The 18,219-nt window shown below is 42.3% G+C and overlaps 1 protein-coding gene across 1 annotated transcript in view; it reads right to left on the bottom strand.

Moving 5' to 3' along the window:
- JAM2 (junctional adhesion molecule 2) overlaps positions 1-18,219 on the bottom strand; it is a 33,407-nt gene extending 15,188 nt beyond the window's left edge. Inside the window, exon 1 of the mRNA XM_052667110.1 lies at positions 17,676-18,219. Within this exon, the coding sequence (XP_052523070.1) occupies positions 17,676-17,724 (49 nt within the window). The 5' untranslated portion in view covers positions 17,725-18,219. The remainder of the gene's footprint in view (positions 1-17,675) is intronic.

The following is an 18,219-nucleotide window of genomic DNA, read 5'->3' as shown; positions in this document are numbered from 1 at the left end:
TTGTCTAAGCTTGGCCTAAAATAAAGGCTGAAATAATTCTCCTTTACATCTATTAAGCCCTATTTAGATTTATGGAAATAAATTTAGCTTTTACTTTTACCCAAACCTGTTTCTAGAATAGTCAAAAATTAAGTGTCCTATAATCCTGTATGTAAGAAGTCATATTATCTACTGAAATAATATCTTCCTTCAGATTTTCATGGTAGGTAGAACATTTTGTTTTGAGGCTCTGACTTCAGCTAAATTTGAGTAGGAAGCATTTCTAGGCCCTAAGCATGTGGGTAAAGCCATTTATAAGTTATTGGCATATCAGCCTTCTCTCTGTGCACAAAACAATCTGACCATTATATTACATACACCATTTCATGAACTTGAAAATTCTCTCTCCTCTTTAATACAGTGATCATACAGAGGCTCCCTGACCTGTTTTAAGTATTCACGAGCTAGAATACACAATAGGAGATAATGTTTTATGACTTCTGGAGCAAGATCTTGCTTACTTAATAAGTACTTACTTATTTCTGTGGAAGTTGTTTTTTTAAATTACTCTGTGTAGTTTGCACTGAGAGCTTGCAATTGCACCAAGTTTGTACATTTCCACCTGGATAAAGGGATTACAGAACACACAAGTCTGGAATGCAATGTAACAGGTACTAAATATTTTGTGAGGAAAGAAAAGAAAAACAAAGTACTCAGATGCACAAAGCCTTCCTCGTCACACACAAACTGCACATACACATGCTCCTTTTCATGAACATTAAGGTGGTGCAGTGGTAGTTGATGATCAAAACCTGATCAAGCAAGAGGTCTTTAAAGCTAAAGCACTTTTTCCTTACACTGCCCTTTTAGAAAAGTTACTGCCAATTACTCAGAAGCCACTTCTCAAGCATTGGATTTTAATTTACCATATGAGGAGCAACAGAGAAAAGATGACAGATAACTGTACTACCAAACTTCTTATTCATCAAATGCTTTTACACGCACACTGAAAAACAACAAAACCAGAAACCAAACAGACAAACCCCTACTCTTCCATGGGAGCAATTTAACTTGTTTGAAACTAGGCCCACAAAATGCAGTTTCCATTTAATCATCACACAGCTGTAAACTGACACTAGTTGGAGGAATCATCAAGGAAGAGTGCATTAGTCAAATCAAATCAAAGGAAACTGTGGTGTCTGGAGGAAATTACATGAGAACAGAATCAAAACAAAGTAATAAGTACAAGAAAAGACGTAGTCTTGTGGTATTTGTTTTGCCAAGTTGTAAGTAGCAGGTGGCCAAGAACAAAGCTGAACAAAGGATTTCAAAGGATACTGAAAGCTTAGGAAGTCCAATGTCCCAAGAATCAAGAGATAACACAGACAGTTCTCTCGCAATACTCCCCAACAGAGAACAGGAAGGCAACCATTATGAACTCAAATGACACCTTGTGTCTTGTCATGGCCACAACATTCACGTATCATTTGGTGCTTGTGTTGCCATATTTTTTCCTAAGTGAAGTAGCCCATAGATGGTATAGTCCATACATGAGAGACAGAAGTGAAGAAGCTACTTAACTTCAGGTAAAATTTATCACCTCAGAAGACTCCCCTATGAAGAAGGACTTGCAGGTCCTGGTGGACGAGAAGCTGGACATGAGCCAGCAGTGTGCACTTGCAGCCCAGAAGGCCAACTGTGTCCTGCGCTGCACTAAAAAAGAGATGGCCAGCAGGGAAAGGGAGGTGATTATCCCCCTCTACTTGGCTCTTGTGAGGCCCCATCTGGAGTGCTGCACTCAGTCCTGAGGCCCCCAGTATAGGAAGGACGTGGAGCTCTTGGAGTTGGTCCAGAGGAGGACCAGTAAGATGATCAGAGGGCTGGAGCACCTCTGCTATGAGGAAACGTTGAGGGAACTGGACTTGTTGAGCTTGGAGAAGAGAAGGCTTCGGGGAGACCTCATTGTGGCCTTCCAGTACTTGAAGAAAGCGTATAATCAGGAGGGGTAATGGCTGTTTATGAGGGTGGATAGTGATCAGACAAGGGGGAATGGTTTTAAACTGAGATAGGGGAGATTTAGGTTAGATATTATGAGGAAGTTTTTTACACACAGGGTGGCGACACACTGGAACAGGAGGAACAGGAGGAGAACATCCCAAGGAGGCTGTGGATGCCCCATCCTTGGAGGCATTCAAGGCCAGGCTGGATGTGGCTCTGGGCAGCCTGGTCTGGTGGTTGGTGAACCTGCACGTAGCAAGGGGATTGAAATTAGGTGATCCTTGTGGTCCTTTTCAACCCAGGCCCTTCTATGATTCTATGTGGTCACTACAACCAATAGGCTACCTATCATCTTGCTCATGGTGGTGCTGGCAGTTTAGGCAATGTTAACAGCAGTGTGCCAGGGCTGAGGCCCACCACTATTCCTAAACACATTGCTGTCACCAGATGAGTGTTTAAGCAGTTTCTGTCTTCCATCAAGTCATGTGGTAAATGCTAGCCTCCAGTAAACACACTGGAAAGAGCTTAGGACCATTAACAGACTGTAACTGCAGGAATCTCCAGTGTTTGCCAGAAACCCCAGCCAATTTCAGAAACGTGATTTACGAACCAAAATGTAGCCTGGACTGAGCACAAACAGTTCCATTTAGGAAATATAACATGGCATTAAGAGTTCAAACTTTGGACTAGAAGAAATTAACACGCATCATGAAAAAAAAGAAAAAGCTCAACTTCTTTCATTTATCTTGTAAGTTTTTGAACTGCAATAATGAGAGAACAGGATTTACTTTAGGAAAGCTTATCTGTTTTACAAAAAACAAACAAAAAACAAACACAAAACAGCAACAAAACAACCAGAAACTACCGTGCATGCCTGCATACAGAAAACAAATATAAAAGAAGTCTCATTTGCAGGGGAGGCTGTAGAATCCATCTAAATCCAGATGCAGTTTGTATTTTACTAGGCATGATGCGACTATGCAAAGCACAGCGATCCAAGGAAAGAACGCATACTTTGGGGCTGGCAAACCAGCGGGATAGAAAACACCAAAAGAACTCAAGGGCTTTCTCAGTCATCCCTTCACTTATGTGGTGGTAGCTGTCAGCAGCTTTTATAATGTTTTGGAAACTGCTGGATTTAACCACAGTAAGTTTTAGTCATCCAGGCACCAGAGCTGGTGGGTAATACATACAGCACCTGAGAGTATCTTAACAGTACGTGAATTACATGGCAAGATTTTAAACACTCTTCTTGGCTAATTAGGACACAGTCCATACAGATGTTTTTAATCAAGACAAAAAACTAGGGATCCCACATCACATATATGTGTTACCCATGCTTCAGCAGCAAATGAGATATTTCTCTACTAGCCTGATGAAATGGCCTTTAACTAAGTTTTTAATACTTCGTACTTGTTAAGAAAAGTTGCTCCTCAGTAAGATGCAGTGCTTGTTTCCTGGCACTACTAAGAAGTTGTTTGAGTTGTATCTGTGCTGCTGCAGTCTCAAGCGAGGGAAAAACACACGGCTACTTATTTTCAGTAAACAGTACTAAAAATGCATTATCTTGATCTTCACTCTTGGGAATGATGGGTACATAAAAAGCAGCAGCCTTTCCTAAAAGACTCAGAAGAGAAAAAAAATATATACGTAGGCAGAGTAATACAGCCTAACTTCTATGCTTCAGCACAGCCTATGAATTCCTAAAGGAAGTGTCTTTTCCATTATTAGATCAACAATCTCAAGAAGAATCTTGTAAAGTACTTGCATTTGTGCATGCAGATACCTGTTAACTTCCCCTCATTCTCCCTGACTCACTTTCCTATACTCCCTTTCCTAATTCCTGACAAACCTCTTATTCATGGAGAAATTGACCAGTTTTACAAAGCATGGGAAGAAAAAAAAAAAAAAAAAAAAAAAAGAAAGACAGCTAAATTCAACATTTGGTTTGGCTTCTCTTTTAGAAGAGAAGCTATTACAAAATTACAATTCCAACTCTACAGTTGAGTAGCAATCTTACATAAAAAATTGACCTTTCCTCTGTAACCCAGAAACCCCAGGAAGTTCCCCCAGACCCAAAAGGCATTTTCCCCTATTACATACAGACCAGGCTAAGAGCCACACACAGTAGATTAGTCCTCCCTTCTGCCTGCTCTCCTGAGCAAAGCCATTCATTTGAAGGTTCTAACAAGGCCAGCGTCCAGATGGTAGGGTAGTTAGAAATACAACACGCACACACTACATGTCTTGCTGAGTTAGTCATCAGGCACTTTCTTCATCCTTCTTTGTTAAAAGATCTCAAATAAAGAGCAATGGCAGTCAAATTCTGCATATATATATATATGTACACACACACACATTTCTACAGATACCCAAGCAAGACACAACAGTCAGTTTTTATAGTACCCTACCTGCAAAACCTCTATTACACCAAAGGAAGGTGTACTTTAGGCTGTTTTCTCAAAATATGACAGAACAGTAAGCAGTTACAGAAGAAAACTTAAGTTAAAGCATTTAAATGGCCATGCTGTTCATCTTCAAAGTTTCTCTTGGATTCACTACTTACTGCAGATCTAGAGGTCTAAAGAAAGAAAAAGCAACAATAAAATGTAAGTAGCGCTATTTTATTTAGATGTAGCATATAGAAATAAAAATACAATACAGGAATTCTTCACATTCATCTGTTAAAGAAAGCATGTTTTTAATCAGAGTCAGCAACTCTGCCTTTATGATGGAAAACACATGAGAAGCAGCTCAGAGAACCATACTACATATAGCTGAGAGCTGCTCCCTAGGGGGCCAGAAGCTTTGTCAGTGCGACCAAGAGCAGAATTTCTACCTGTGTTGAAAGCTGGTGTTGGATGGTCTGAAGAGCTCTCAATCTCACAGGGGCAAAAAAGCTCTTTTGTTGTATTGCCTCAATTACAGAGTGGACTAGAAATGCAGTTCTTATTCAGGATGCCAGCCTAGGAACGCTTTAATGCTCGGCTTTGTGTCTGTGCTGTTCAGTGCAATCTGAAAGGCCAGCACATCAGCTGACGTTGCCTTTACTTTTACTCTCAAGATATTTTTTTGCTTAACTTGAAGGTCAGGAATAGCAGGAGTACAGTTTTCAATTATCTTTAGTTAGCAGCAGCAGTCCCGGGAGTTTAGGATCACATTCATGATCACTTTGGAGCACAGCCCCAAGGACAGCAGGCTGGCAAGGCAGAACTGGAAGTGCCTGTAGAGGAGAAAGTAGGGAATAAAGACAACAAGTGGCATGGGACAGGAAAGGATTATTTAGGTCAGCCTTTATGAAGAAATTGAACACCAAAGTAAATGAATTCCAGAGAACACTAAACAGCCTCCAAATTGCTTTCAGTGGTCCCAACGCAGATTACTGCGTGACAAGGAGTGGGAAATTAGAATGTGTACGGTTTTAGAGATACATTATTAACCAAACAACCATTTATGGCTCTCGTTTTCACAGCGGCCCCACAGAGACCTGCCTCCAAGGCCCGCTGCCCAGCGCCCGCCGCGCTACGCATTCGGGTTGCCACAGCAACGCGGCGGCGGCTCAAGGCAGCCTGCAAGCGCGGGAAGGCCCGGCGCTGCGCCCACTGCTGCCTATTGCAGCAGGCATCAGGATGCTGAAGGCTTGTGTCCTGTGCCATTGTGTTTCAGGAGACCGTTAGGAGAGATGTCGCTCCCACAGCCTGTCGGCCGCCGATGTCCCACGCACCTCATGTAGCACACAGCAGCAGCGAGCTGAAGGAACAGGTCTAACAGTTCAGCAAAGTGCTTGTCCGTCCAAATACCTGGAGAGATTCTTGCAGCGCGATTGCTGAATTCACAAAGCCGAGGCCCCACTGCAAAGCGGCATGTCCCTCTGTGGCCAATAGTGCTGGGCTGATTTACATCAACCGTAAAATCAACCCTGAAACATAAGGGAGCTGGGAAACAAGAGAAAACAAACAACTCCCTCAAAAAAGCCACACAACCGTTTGGGCTCTCATTTCAAGACAGAAGTTCCACGCTAGATTTCAGAGGTCTGCACAACACTCAAGTGACTTTTGCTGGGACTGCCAAGCAATTTCAAAAGGATAAATGCTTTCAAGAAGTTGGGTCTTTTATAAGCCTACAAACACACATTGAAAAAAGCCTGAAAACAGATTCAGTTTACTTTCCAGCTGCACCAGTCATGATTCAAAAAAACCCAAATAGAGATGGAGCTCCTGCTTGCTCAGAACTAGAAGAGCAACTGAGCTTCCTCATGGAGAGGTCATGTTTCCAGACCCTAGGAAAAACATCAGGTCTCTAGGATTTCAGATCTTGGAAACAAATATGTTGTTCTAGTAAGGGAATGTTTCCTCCCATAAGTAGTGTCATCTTTTTAAGCTGGAATCAAGTTTCCTGATCATCCTCAGTCCCTTCTCAGGTCTGAATCATTTTTTCCACCTAGGACTTTCCAACCCCTTTTTGATTAACCTAGGCATTTCTACAAAGCGCTTTCATGGCAGAAGATGAGTACCTATTAAGGAGTGTCTTCTAAAGGTAAATGAGTACCAAACTAGTCATAATTGGGCACTGCAAAGAGATCCACAGTAACAGGTAGAATTGCCAATTAGACCAACCACATACAAATGTCTCATTTTCAGAAAAATTAAATAATCAAAATCAAGCCAGCACTGTCACCTTATATCCTCCACTGAAGGAAATGATCAATCTGAAATCTGTAGCTTAAAAAATACATTACTGTCTTAGAAGCATTCACCTAGAATATACTTCTGTACTAAATGCGGAATGGATGCAAGAACAGTTCCTCATGGCAAATTTTTAAAGAGAGCTTTGCACTGGCTTCCTTCCATTCAACTTCTGCTGACTTTGGAACAAATTATGACTTCATTCCAGCTAGCGTGTCCATTAAACAAAAGTGTATATACATAAGAATCTTTCCAAAAACAGTAGGATACTCTTTAAATGGGAGTGTCAGGTTTCTGTAACGCTTTGTGGATTTAGGATTTCTGAGGAGACATTTTCAGCTGCTGATGGTGAGGCGTCACTTGACTGAATTTCACTTGAACCATGAATTTTAGGACTGCATCTTGTTAGTGATCAGAAGCACTGGACTATATACTAGCTTTTGTCCTCACAGTGCTACAGACCAGTTTCTTTGCTAATACAAGCTGCACGTACAATGGCCACTTCTCTCCCAGCCAAAGAATATGGTGATCTCTTCCAAATCATCTGCACACAGTTTGCCAAATTAGCTCATCCCACTTTCATTCACACACGATCCCACAATACTGCCAAGTTCTCTCAACAGTCTCTTCCTGCTAGAAGCAGCTAACAGTTATGTTTGATGTTATAACTCTCAATCAATGTTGTGGTTTACAGTACAAATACATGCATATAATGTATCAAGAAGAGCTAGGAAAAGCAGAAGATGTTTTGCATGCTGGAAGATGTAGGGTGATTAGAAGATATCCTCCGGAAGGTAGACCTAAGAACAATAGGTCACAGTGTAGTAGGTGCCAAATTTTCCTCAAAGGGAATGAAGAGGGTAATAATAATAACCACCATAGAGCTTTCATCCCAGTCGAAGCAACACAAGGAAAAAAACATATGTGTATTCAGATTAGAAAACACTGGAAGAGCAACACTGTACTGTTACACAGGAAACAGGAATAAACAGAGCAGCTCTGTGTTGTATTTATTTTAAAAATCAAGTGTACATGTTAACTCAGTGATCATCACAGCACTTCAACAGAAGAGGTGTGTCAGGAGCCACATATTTGAGGGAATATTCGGGAAAGGTTAACAAGCAATTCAGCTGCACTGCGTCAGAAGGGCAAGCTTGGGAAGCAACCCAACATTCACAATTCACTAGTTTGAGGCTTCATGTAACATGACTTGATTATCTTGTCAGCAGATATTTAAACTAAGAAAGCACCAGCTGTTTCACTGTCACAAAAAAAAAACACCAAACCAAAACAAAAAAAAATCTGTAACAACAACAACAAAAAAATCCTGGGGAGAGAACAACTGCATGGAAGACAAATAATCTTGTCATAATTTAGAAACAAAACTAATTCCTATTTTGATGTGTTCCTTGTAGTCATTATTATTACTTTTAAGCCATTAGATATTTTCAGAATTAAAAAATAAAATCTTTTTAATGATTTCACCTCCTGGCCCATCTTTTCAAGTGCAGCTTCAAAGATTCATAGAAGTCTGGAAGTTAAAACGGCCGTATATAGAATACATAAGATACACTATTCATGTAAGACAGATATCATTAAAACTCAGGTATTACACATCTAAAATGCTTGCTAGAGTCAACGGATTAACACATTTCAGGAAATCATGACTTCCAGGCTGGCATATATGCTTTTTTAAACTCCTGTTTTGTTATCTGCTTTGCCTGCTTTTGACTTCATTCTCTTTATCACCAACTGTTCACAAGATATGGATATTTTATGAACTCACATGACACCACATTTGCTTAAACTTAAATTTCCTTTAGAAATAAGACTAAGTAGTAGTATTTTGTAGTACTCAACTCAGGCTAACTAATTTCAGCTTAAGGATTTCCTTTTGAGAAAGGTATCTGAAGAACTGTTTAAACACTATGCTGGCATGTAGGTTATACAGGCAGATGCATACCAGAATAAGCACTATGATCACATGGTATCCAAATAAAAAAAGTCTTCAGAGTTTAGCTCTAAAGCCACATAGCAATCCACGTTAGTAAGAAGAGGATCTGACATATTTACATATTTATTTCTACTGTTGTTGCAGGTCTGCTCATCTTGCATTAAGACTGTATGGTACCAAGCTAGCATCAGCAGAGTTAGGAACAGTCAAGAAGCCAAGAAAGGGAACAAGATGGTCTGTTAAATAATAGATAGTTACCTGCAACTCTCTCCTATAAGAGGAACTCATTGCCATCTAAGTTTAGCTGAAAGCACACTTGTTAAAAGAAGCCTATAAGCTTTTATGCTTTATGTTTGAGTGCCAAGTTATGTTTTATGGCAGCTAAGGACGAGGTCCCTTACAAGGCAAAATGAATTACTCTTTCACACGCATGCACACACACACACACACACACACACACAAAAGAGTATCCACTTTACAGCTGACAGATATGCAACTCCTTATAGCCAAGTCTACATATACCTTCCACTTAACCAGTTAGCCAAGCCCTTGACATATTTAGCTGTAAGAGTTTTTTTGGATACCATCCGCCCACCCTTCACTTTTCCCATCCCAAAGTAGAGACAGATAAAAGTCATGAATTATCTTCAGTCAGCACAATTCAGAATTGAAAATCGATTTCATACCACATTTCTGCTTTAAAGACTTTGCCCATATGGATAGGGCTCCAAAGACTATAGGGATTCAAATGCAGGATTCAGCAGCAAAATGATACTGCAATTTTTTTCTTCTTTTGATTTTCAGATGATTAGCTCCATCCCAAAACAGAAGAGTAAATCTTAGGTTACAAACATGTTAACACAGGAGATAAAATTGCAAATACCTGTACACCTGTAAGCAGGGCTACCAGAACTGAAGTCTGCTTATATATGCACATATTGGACACCAATGACACTGTTAGCTCTACTGATTCTATATATTATCTTCCTCTCCTTGTATTCGCGCAAAATTATTCAGTTTTAAAAGACAGACAAAATTCCTCCCTACCCCCTGCTGTATTCTGTTCAATGCTTTTAGCTTCTCATCTCTGCTGGAAGTCACAGATAATGCATTGCTTCAGTAACGGACAGAAGATCTGCTCACTACCCAGCCCACTCTCTCCCAGACTGCTCTTGTGATTTGGGAGGGGGAAAATAAACAAACAAATAAAGAAATAAAAACACACACCGACATAACTGTTAAGTGCCAGTAAGATCCAAATTTTCCCCAACAATTAGATGAAATTGCGAACTGTTGTGTTCACCTTTTTTATCGAATGCTAGGCTAGTTATAAAGACTGCTCTCAGCTTTCCAAAGTACTGTAAAAACAATGTTTTTGTTTAAGTAGACTTTGTTGCATAGATATTCCCTTCAAACAGAAAACAAAGTATCTGCCTTAAACATCTATGACATTTTTGGAAGAAAGCACAAGTTTTCTGGGATTTTTTTTGTTGGATTGAAGACTATCTTATAAGATAAGAAAACAACAAGAACCCACAAAAAAAAAAAAAAACTGCACTGCTTTATTGCTCCCTAAGAGGCATGGCGTTTGCTTTATCTCAATAGAAGCACCTGCAAGTCTCTCAGCTGTGTATACGAGAATCAGCCATGCCCACTTCTCTATTTACATAACTTGGAAAAGGTTTGCATAAGCTTTAAATAAGTTTGAAAGCTTATAAACAGATATCACTTTCTTACTCTCTCACAGAATTCAGCACATTCTCCCATGGCTATTTATGTTAGAAAGCTTGTACTTATTGCAAAATCTGGACATGGCCTCAGAAGCAATGCTTTCATTTCCCCTTCCCAAAAAGGGAGGATAAAAATCTGAACACAGCTGCGAAGTGAAGAAGGATTGTGTGCACTGTTAGAGAGCTGAGAACTCAACCAGAGATACAACTGGAACTCATGTCAAGAGTCATAGCAACAGGAGCTGAAAACAGCTTTTAGTCACTATCTCCATACACACTGCTGATTCCACGTAGAAAAACAGCTTTCCCAGATAACTCTTATGCCCCAGAACATTATTTACTGAAAGGCTCAAAACCAAGTACATTAAATTCTGGAAGTTCCCCAGAGCCATCCGTTCAACAGTACTTCAACTGAACACACAGAGAAGAATTGCATCTACTTCTTGTACTTAATATGTTTTGGGAGACTTCTTTATCAACTAGCACTGTTTGAATCAAGTGATGTCTAGGATGTAGACCTTCTACAGGACAAAAAAAAAAAAAAAAAAAAAAAGTAGTTGACTTAAAATGGAATTTTTAGTCAGGCCTCTTCAAACTGTATGGCAAGAAGGAAAAGCTTATGCTAACACAGCCTCAAGCACTGCTTCACACTATGTAAGCATACTCTCACTATGGTATGCATCTGCTTACCTCTCTATATCTTCTATTCCAGGCAGAATCTCTTGATATTACCAGCAAGACTGGTGTCCCTGAATTTGTCCGCTTTACTATCAATCCAATACTACAAAAACAGCATCTTAAAAACCTTATGAGCTCTTACAACTACCAGGCTGTCTCAATCTCCCTCTACCTCTTCTACATTTTCAACTGCTCTATTCAGTATATAAACATTGATTTCTTTCTGCCTTAATTTACTTTCAGGACCTTCTCAAATGATTACAACATATATATGCATTAGTAAACCACATTACACTTCGGAGGAACCTTACTGTGCTCATCCGCAAGTAGCAGTGGCATTCACTGCAAGATACAAAGAAAACCTCAAATACTGACTGAAAATAAAACATTTGTATTTAACTCATTCATTCACTTACAAATATTTACTGGCACTTAACATTTATTTAACATTTGTTTAATTGGACTGAACTGAGTGCATGTTATGAAGCTGATCCTTACATCTGGACACTGCTCTCAGTCATGTGGTCTGATTTTTGGGTGATCCTGTGTAGGGACAGGAGCTGGACATAATGATCCTTGTCAGTCCCTTCTGACTTGGGATGTTCTATGATTCTAACAAAAACTAAGTCAATATATATTTATTGAAACTTCATACCTGCCAGAGCTGTACTTTTCATCTTGAGTCTGATTATTTCTTACTTTTTTAAAAGTCAGGATCAACTTGTTATCACAATGCAAGCTGGATCTTACTGAAAACGGCCGAGTTTTGAACTTCCTAAAATTAAGCATTCATAAAGGCTTATTACTGTATTTTCCCACCATGTTCTCCCCTGGAAATAATCTCTGAAAGAAACTGGACGCCTCCTTTGATTCCTGTTAACCAGGAGGGGCGACTCTCACCAGTGGTTCAACAACTACTCCTGTTGTTGTATTTCTTGCTGTTGCTCAGAAATGACTATTTTTCCCTTCTTGCATCTCCAAAAGCTCCTTCACCTCCCAGTGCATGCTAGGAAGTGACAACTGAATGGGACCAGATGTTCAGCTGCCAAGCTTACCTTCTGCCAGTATTACAAAATAAGCACTCAAGTGCTCAGTGATATCCTGTGGGGATTAAGGTGACTTAAGTCATTGGAGACTTCTAGAAGAAAATGTGAACTTAGGAAACAGAGGTGAGCACAAGCACACACAATCACCCAAACATTGCTCCAGCTTCATTTTCTATCCCATTCTCCTTTCCGAAACACTAGCATTCTGGAAACATATCATTTGTCTGGATTACAAAGGCACCATAATATTTGCTCAAATCTTCCTGTGGTAGAATTACAACAAAGTAATGTGCAACACTTTGAGGAAGATGTGGCAGGTTTTTCTGCAGAAGTGTTTTGTTAAAAGTGATAGTTCTCTGAGAGTTAATCAGGATGGAAAATGACATGCCAGAAAGTAAAAATTACTCTTAAAAGCTCAGCTTTTCTTGGGAGGAAAAGGTGAGCTAACAATAAGAAAATTGCCAGTAAAATATTTGACTTTCAGTTTCCACATAACGTTTCCCTAAGTTTCCATTAAAACACGCCCGGCTAGATATTAGCTGCCAAACCGGAGAGGGCTAACATAACTAAGATAACTTACCAAGTCATCACAGTGGAGAAAAAAATCTCAACCAACCAACCAATCAAAAACAGCAGTAAGACAGTCTGTGACAAGTGCTTCTGCTTGATGTTAGTCTGTAACTTCAGGGAAACCTTAATTCAACCATTCTATATAGCCCCGGCAAAAGCCTGCAATAGCAAATACAGACTTAATTGTTTTGATATAAGAACAATTTTATTGCTGAGTGGGTGCTCAATAACTTTCCTTTATGTAAGTTTTACACTGGACTGACCTCTATTATTGCTAGGAGAGAGCATGACACCAAATGTGACTTTCTCTGAGAGAACTGTTAAGTGAGAACGCCAGTTGTAGGGAATCAATTATAAAGAGATCATCTTCAAAAACACTCGGAGAGAAAGATGACATTTCACAGTGCTGATGGAAACTGAATTGTAACAAACTTTTAGATTTCTGTTTCAGAGTTAAGTCACTAGTTACTGATTCTCCAAATGCCCTCAACATTCACCTCCTCACCTATCAAGGGAAGCTTGCTTTCTGCTACTGCAGAAGATTTACATGTATGTCACAGTTTATCATTAGTGAAAGAGTATCACTACTATTTACTCATGTGAAATGGAATGAGAGCTGATTTTCCTGTGCATTAGCCATGCAAGATGATTTTCCCATACTTAAAAAGACTTGTCTTGCTCATGACCACCAGCACTTGTGGTACCCTTTGAGGAAGCCATATGTAAAGGCTGTCTTTAACAACTTCAGCTCACTTCCTTAGAAACAGGTTTGCACACATGCTTCCCCAGTAACATCTGGATTTAGACAGTGGCCTCAGACAAGCTTGGTAGCTCTAAGTTGTGAAAGATGATTCCAATGATCCCGCAAACGTTAAGTCCATCATCTAAAGAGAAAATATGAAGTCAAAGTTCGAGCACTTCCACGTTCTTACTCATTTATGACACCATCAGCCAATTTCTGTAGCAGAATCCAGCTGCCAGCATGCTGCTGCCAAAATAGTCCGTAGCAGGAAATACAAATATTATCACAAAAACAAACAAACAAAACACCAACAACAGAAAGAACGACCAACAAAAACAACCTTGGTGTAATTCAGTTAAGTAGCCAACAAGGAGACCTCATCCAGGCTCAATTAGATCTGCTATTAACAGTGGTAATTTTAGCTCTCATTATCAATGCCATATGCCCTACTGCAGTCACAATTACCAGAAATACATGCCCTGTAACACGAACAAAGAATAGCTGCAGCACTAAAGCTGAGAGAACAGGACCTTGGAGGCCAAGAAATAGTAAAAGCAAGTGTTCCAACTTGAATACAATCACCCTAAACTGAAAAAGGGAATTGTGACTGCCTTGCAGTGATAGTACAGGTGCATTTCATGCTTCCTGTAGGCAATGAAGGAACACAGTCATCTTCATTTTTCCTTTTGCACACTGAGAAGCAGGCTGTAGGGGTAAGTAATCAGAAGAAAGGATACCACAGAGCAAGCCAGGAAGCAGCTCCCTGTATCTCCTCTCCGCTGGCAGAAAGAAGAGAGACAAACCCTTACTAAACAGTGGCACTGCTCCTGACTGAGTCCGTCTGAAACAGAAATCCCTTCAAAGATGAGTATCTAGAAAATAGTGAGACTTTTCAATGAAGCTCACAGACAAAATTTCCCCTGAGCACTGAAGATCTAACCAAGGGGTCTGAATTATGAAAATAATAAGATTGAGAAGTCTGTCTCTCTTGCAGAGGCAGGAAGGTCTTCCAACCCAATCCTGAATTCTTAAGCTTTCTAGAATTCCTGTATGTCATGCTGTGTCACCACAACATGACAACAAAAACAACAATAAAAAACAAATCAAAAAACAAACAAACAAGAAAGGTAAAAATGCAGATAGGTTCAATGTTATTTGTACTGACTTCAGAGAAATAGACAGCCTTGCAAATTTAAGAAGTTCCATCTCACCTGAAAGTGGACTCTAATTTAGAAATCAAAATAGGTCCTTATTAAGCTAATCCAGCAAACACAGAGGGCTTGACAGAAGACAGGGGGTCAACTTTGAGAACATCATCATATGTAACAGGGAAAACACAATTTAAAGACTCCCAAGCACAATGCTATTTTGTACAGCTAATGCAGTCATGCTCTCTGCGTTCTTCAAGGGATGGAGACGTGACTTTTTTTGACTTAGAACCTCTGTATCTGTCTGAAAGATTCCCAAGCACTAAGCAGTGTTTGTTTTAAAGCCAGTAAGAAAAAAAATCACATCCTCACCTTATTTATTGCTGAACCAAACTACCCCAGAGGGCTCCATGAGATGTTGATGTAAGATTGCTATTTATTGCCACCGCATTGTCCTCGCCCCGACACATCGCACTGCATTTGTTTTTAGCATCACCAGCTTAAATTTTAATTCTAGCTTACAGTAATGCAAAGAAATTAAAAAAATAAAAATAAAAATCACACCTGGAAGTTCCTCAGAAGAGCCAGTTCATCAGTATGTACCACCTCCCCAGCAGCTGCTGTGACTATTAACAGCTACTATTTCTGTACATTTTCTAACTCATACCAAGAGAGCTCACAAATCTTAGCCTGCTCACCTTTGAAAACACTCAGGCAGCATCAGTTTATGGAGTTCCTGCAGACTGAGACCGTATGACTGATGGTCTCCAACTCCCCTACTTTCCCCTAAATTAAAGATAAGAGAGGCTTTAACTGAGAGCAACCACTCCTTCTATGGGTCATTAGCATTTCTTAGTAGGCTCTCGCTGAAAAGACCTCAGCACTGTTCTTGGCTATGCTGACTTCCTATGACCAATTTATCCAGCCCTTAACTTCTGCAGCTGAATTACCAAGCAAGTTCTCTTCTGCTGCTCTACAACAACCCTCACGCTCTTTCAGTATTAACCTAGTTCTTTCTTTTCCTCATTAGCTTTTGCCCATTCCCTGCTATCTCTGCAACATGTTGGGATCCAGACCCACACTAGAAATGACTCAACACATACACCTGACATGAATGCCAGCATTACTCAGACTTATTGTTAGCGTGAGCGTGCTACAGCCCTAGGAGCAGCAGCAGACTCCCAATAGCTTTTTCTGCCTGGATTTCCTCCAGCTCACAGAAACAATCAGCATTGGCACACCCACCTGCAGCCACTTTCTTCATGCAAAAACCCTGTATCACCACATTGTTGGTAAACTGAGCCCTCTCTACCAGGCATTTTTACAGTGACAGGAAGAGAGAAAAATAAGTGTCTGCCAACAATTTAGCCACCAGACTTAGTGTGCTGCTTTTAAATCACTCTGTGGCATTTCCATGCTGACCAAAGCCAGCAGTATCAACACACAAAACCCAACAATGAGCAGCCTGAAAGTGCTGAGACCACTCACTCACTAAATAAATAAAACACCCACAGCAGTCTTATTTGATTAGATATACCCATGAAACTAACAACATATGAAGAAAAAGATCAAAGAACACTTATTTTATTTTATTTTATTTTTTTCTAATTCACTGTGTGATAGAGGAAATCTACGTCAGCCACCCACCTAACAACCCAGGTTTTTATAAGGTCTTGTACAGGTAAAGACAAAGGAAAACTGCTACCAAACCAGAGAACAAGCGTAGTGTAAATCACTTAAAGATCTGCCCTTTCAGAACATTACTAATCATTAAGGTATGAAAAGATGATCAAGTCCAACTGTCACCGTGCCTACTGACCATGTCCCTCAGTACCACATCCACACAGTCCTCGAACATCTCCGAGGATGATGACTCCACCACCACTGTGGGCAGCCTGAGCCACTGCCTCACCACTCCTTCTGAGAACAATTTTTTCCTAACATCCAACCTGAACCTCTCGTGGTACAACTTGAGGCCATTCCCTCTCATGCTATCTCTGTTACCCGGGAGATGAGGCTGATCCCCACCTCGCCACAGCCTCCTCTCAGATGGTTGCAGAGAGCAATGAGATTTCCTCTGAGCCTCCTCCAACTGAAAAACCCCTACTCCCTCAGCTGCTTCCCATCAGACTTGTGCTCCAGCCCCCTCACAGCTCTTTTGCTCTTTTCCGGGCATGCTCCTTCTTGTAGCAAGAGTCCCAAAACTGAACACAGTTCAGTGAAGACAGAGGAAAAGAAAAATAGCCACCAAGCTAAAGAACTAGCAGAGTGCATGTTGCTTTGAGTCTGCCCTCCTCCAAATAAAGATCTTCCACACACAGATTTCTGTTAGGTGAGGAGGAATGAAAGTTAAACGCAAGAGTGCCCTACTGAGCAGCTGAAACGGTCAGGTCTCAGGTTCTCACTTTGTTAGCAAGATAACACGAGCTGCATAGTTTTTTTTCAGGGCATCCTTTCCACATATTGCCTCTTTCCCAAAGGCAGCAGTGAGACACAGAGTGTATAAGAGCACAGTCAGATGTGATCCAAAAGCACAAGCTTTCAGAGGGCTGACGCTAGGAACACTGCATATTCATTCACTGCTTCTCTGCAGCTACGCGGCCCCGCACTCTGCTTTCACTCACGTCCATGTGCTTTCTGGGTGGGGCAGCTTTTACCAACTTCACCTCTCTCCATCTGGTTTTTCAACGAGTCAGACAACAGGACCATAGACACGTTGGAAACATCAATCCGCTCTGGGTTACCCGCAGAAAGCACATTTCTGGAACTTGCTCGTTCACCTCTTTGGACCCACCCGGAGGGCACGCGGCGCAGCCCGCATCCTAACACTCGCAACGCCGCAGAGAGCGGCCAGCTCGCCTTGAGGCTGGAACAATTCACATCCGCGCCCGCCCCGCGGTCGCTGCCCCCCGAGACGCAGCAGGGACCCGAGCCCCAGCCGGGCCCCCCGCGGCGCCCCCTGCTGCCCGCAGGGCAGCTCCCACCCGCCGCCCGCCTCCGCGACCCGCGCAGCCCGAGCACAGCAGGCTGCCCGGGGGCTGCGGAGCGCTCCCTGAGGCGACGACAACTATATGCGCACACCCACATATGCACACGGACAGACGCGGCACGAACGTGCTCCTAAGGAGGAGGCGCGGCAACTTACAGCAGAGGACCCCCAAGTACCCGAGGAGCAGCAGGCGGAGGCTCGCCATCTTCCCGGCAGCGGCCGCTTCCCCCGGGCGGCAGCGGATAATCACCGCGGGGGGACGCCTGCTGCAGCGGGGCGTGGGGCGCGGCCCGGCCGGCGCGGAACGGAACGGAGCGGAGCGAGGGGGCGGCCCGGTTCGGCCTCGCCTCAGGCGGCCCCCGCGGGGCTGCGGGGCTCCGCGCTCGCCCCGGAGCTCCTCTGCGGAGCGGGGCCCGGAGGGGCGGTGCCGGCCGATAGGGGGTAGCCAGCGGCGGGGCAGATCCAGGCGGCGCCGGGGCGGCAGGTGGGGAGCGGGCGGGGGTTGCTGGCGGCGGGTACCGAAGTTTTCGGCTCTCAAGCGCAGCGCCTTCCCGCGCTGCTCGGTACAGCCGGGCGGCTCCCTGGCTCGGCTGCTTGGTCCTCCGCGTCTCCGGGCTTTGCGGGACGACCCCGGGCCTCCAAGCCGTCCCTCAGGGCCCGAGCTTTGCCCGCTTGTCAGCTCTCCGTGGCCGTATGTACG

The sequence above is a fragment of the Tympanuchus pallidicinctus genome, unplaced genomic scaffold (genome assembly GCF_026119805.1).
Source record: "Tympanuchus pallidicinctus isolate F22 unplaced genomic scaffold, pur_lepc_1.0 scaffold10, whole genome shotgun sequence".
Taxonomy (NCBI): domain Eukaryota; kingdom Metazoa; phylum Chordata; class Aves; order Galliformes; family Phasianidae; genus Tympanuchus; species Tympanuchus pallidicinctus.
The sequence above is the reverse complement of the archived record's forward strand: the minus strand, read 5'-3'. Positions and strand labels throughout refer to the sequence as shown.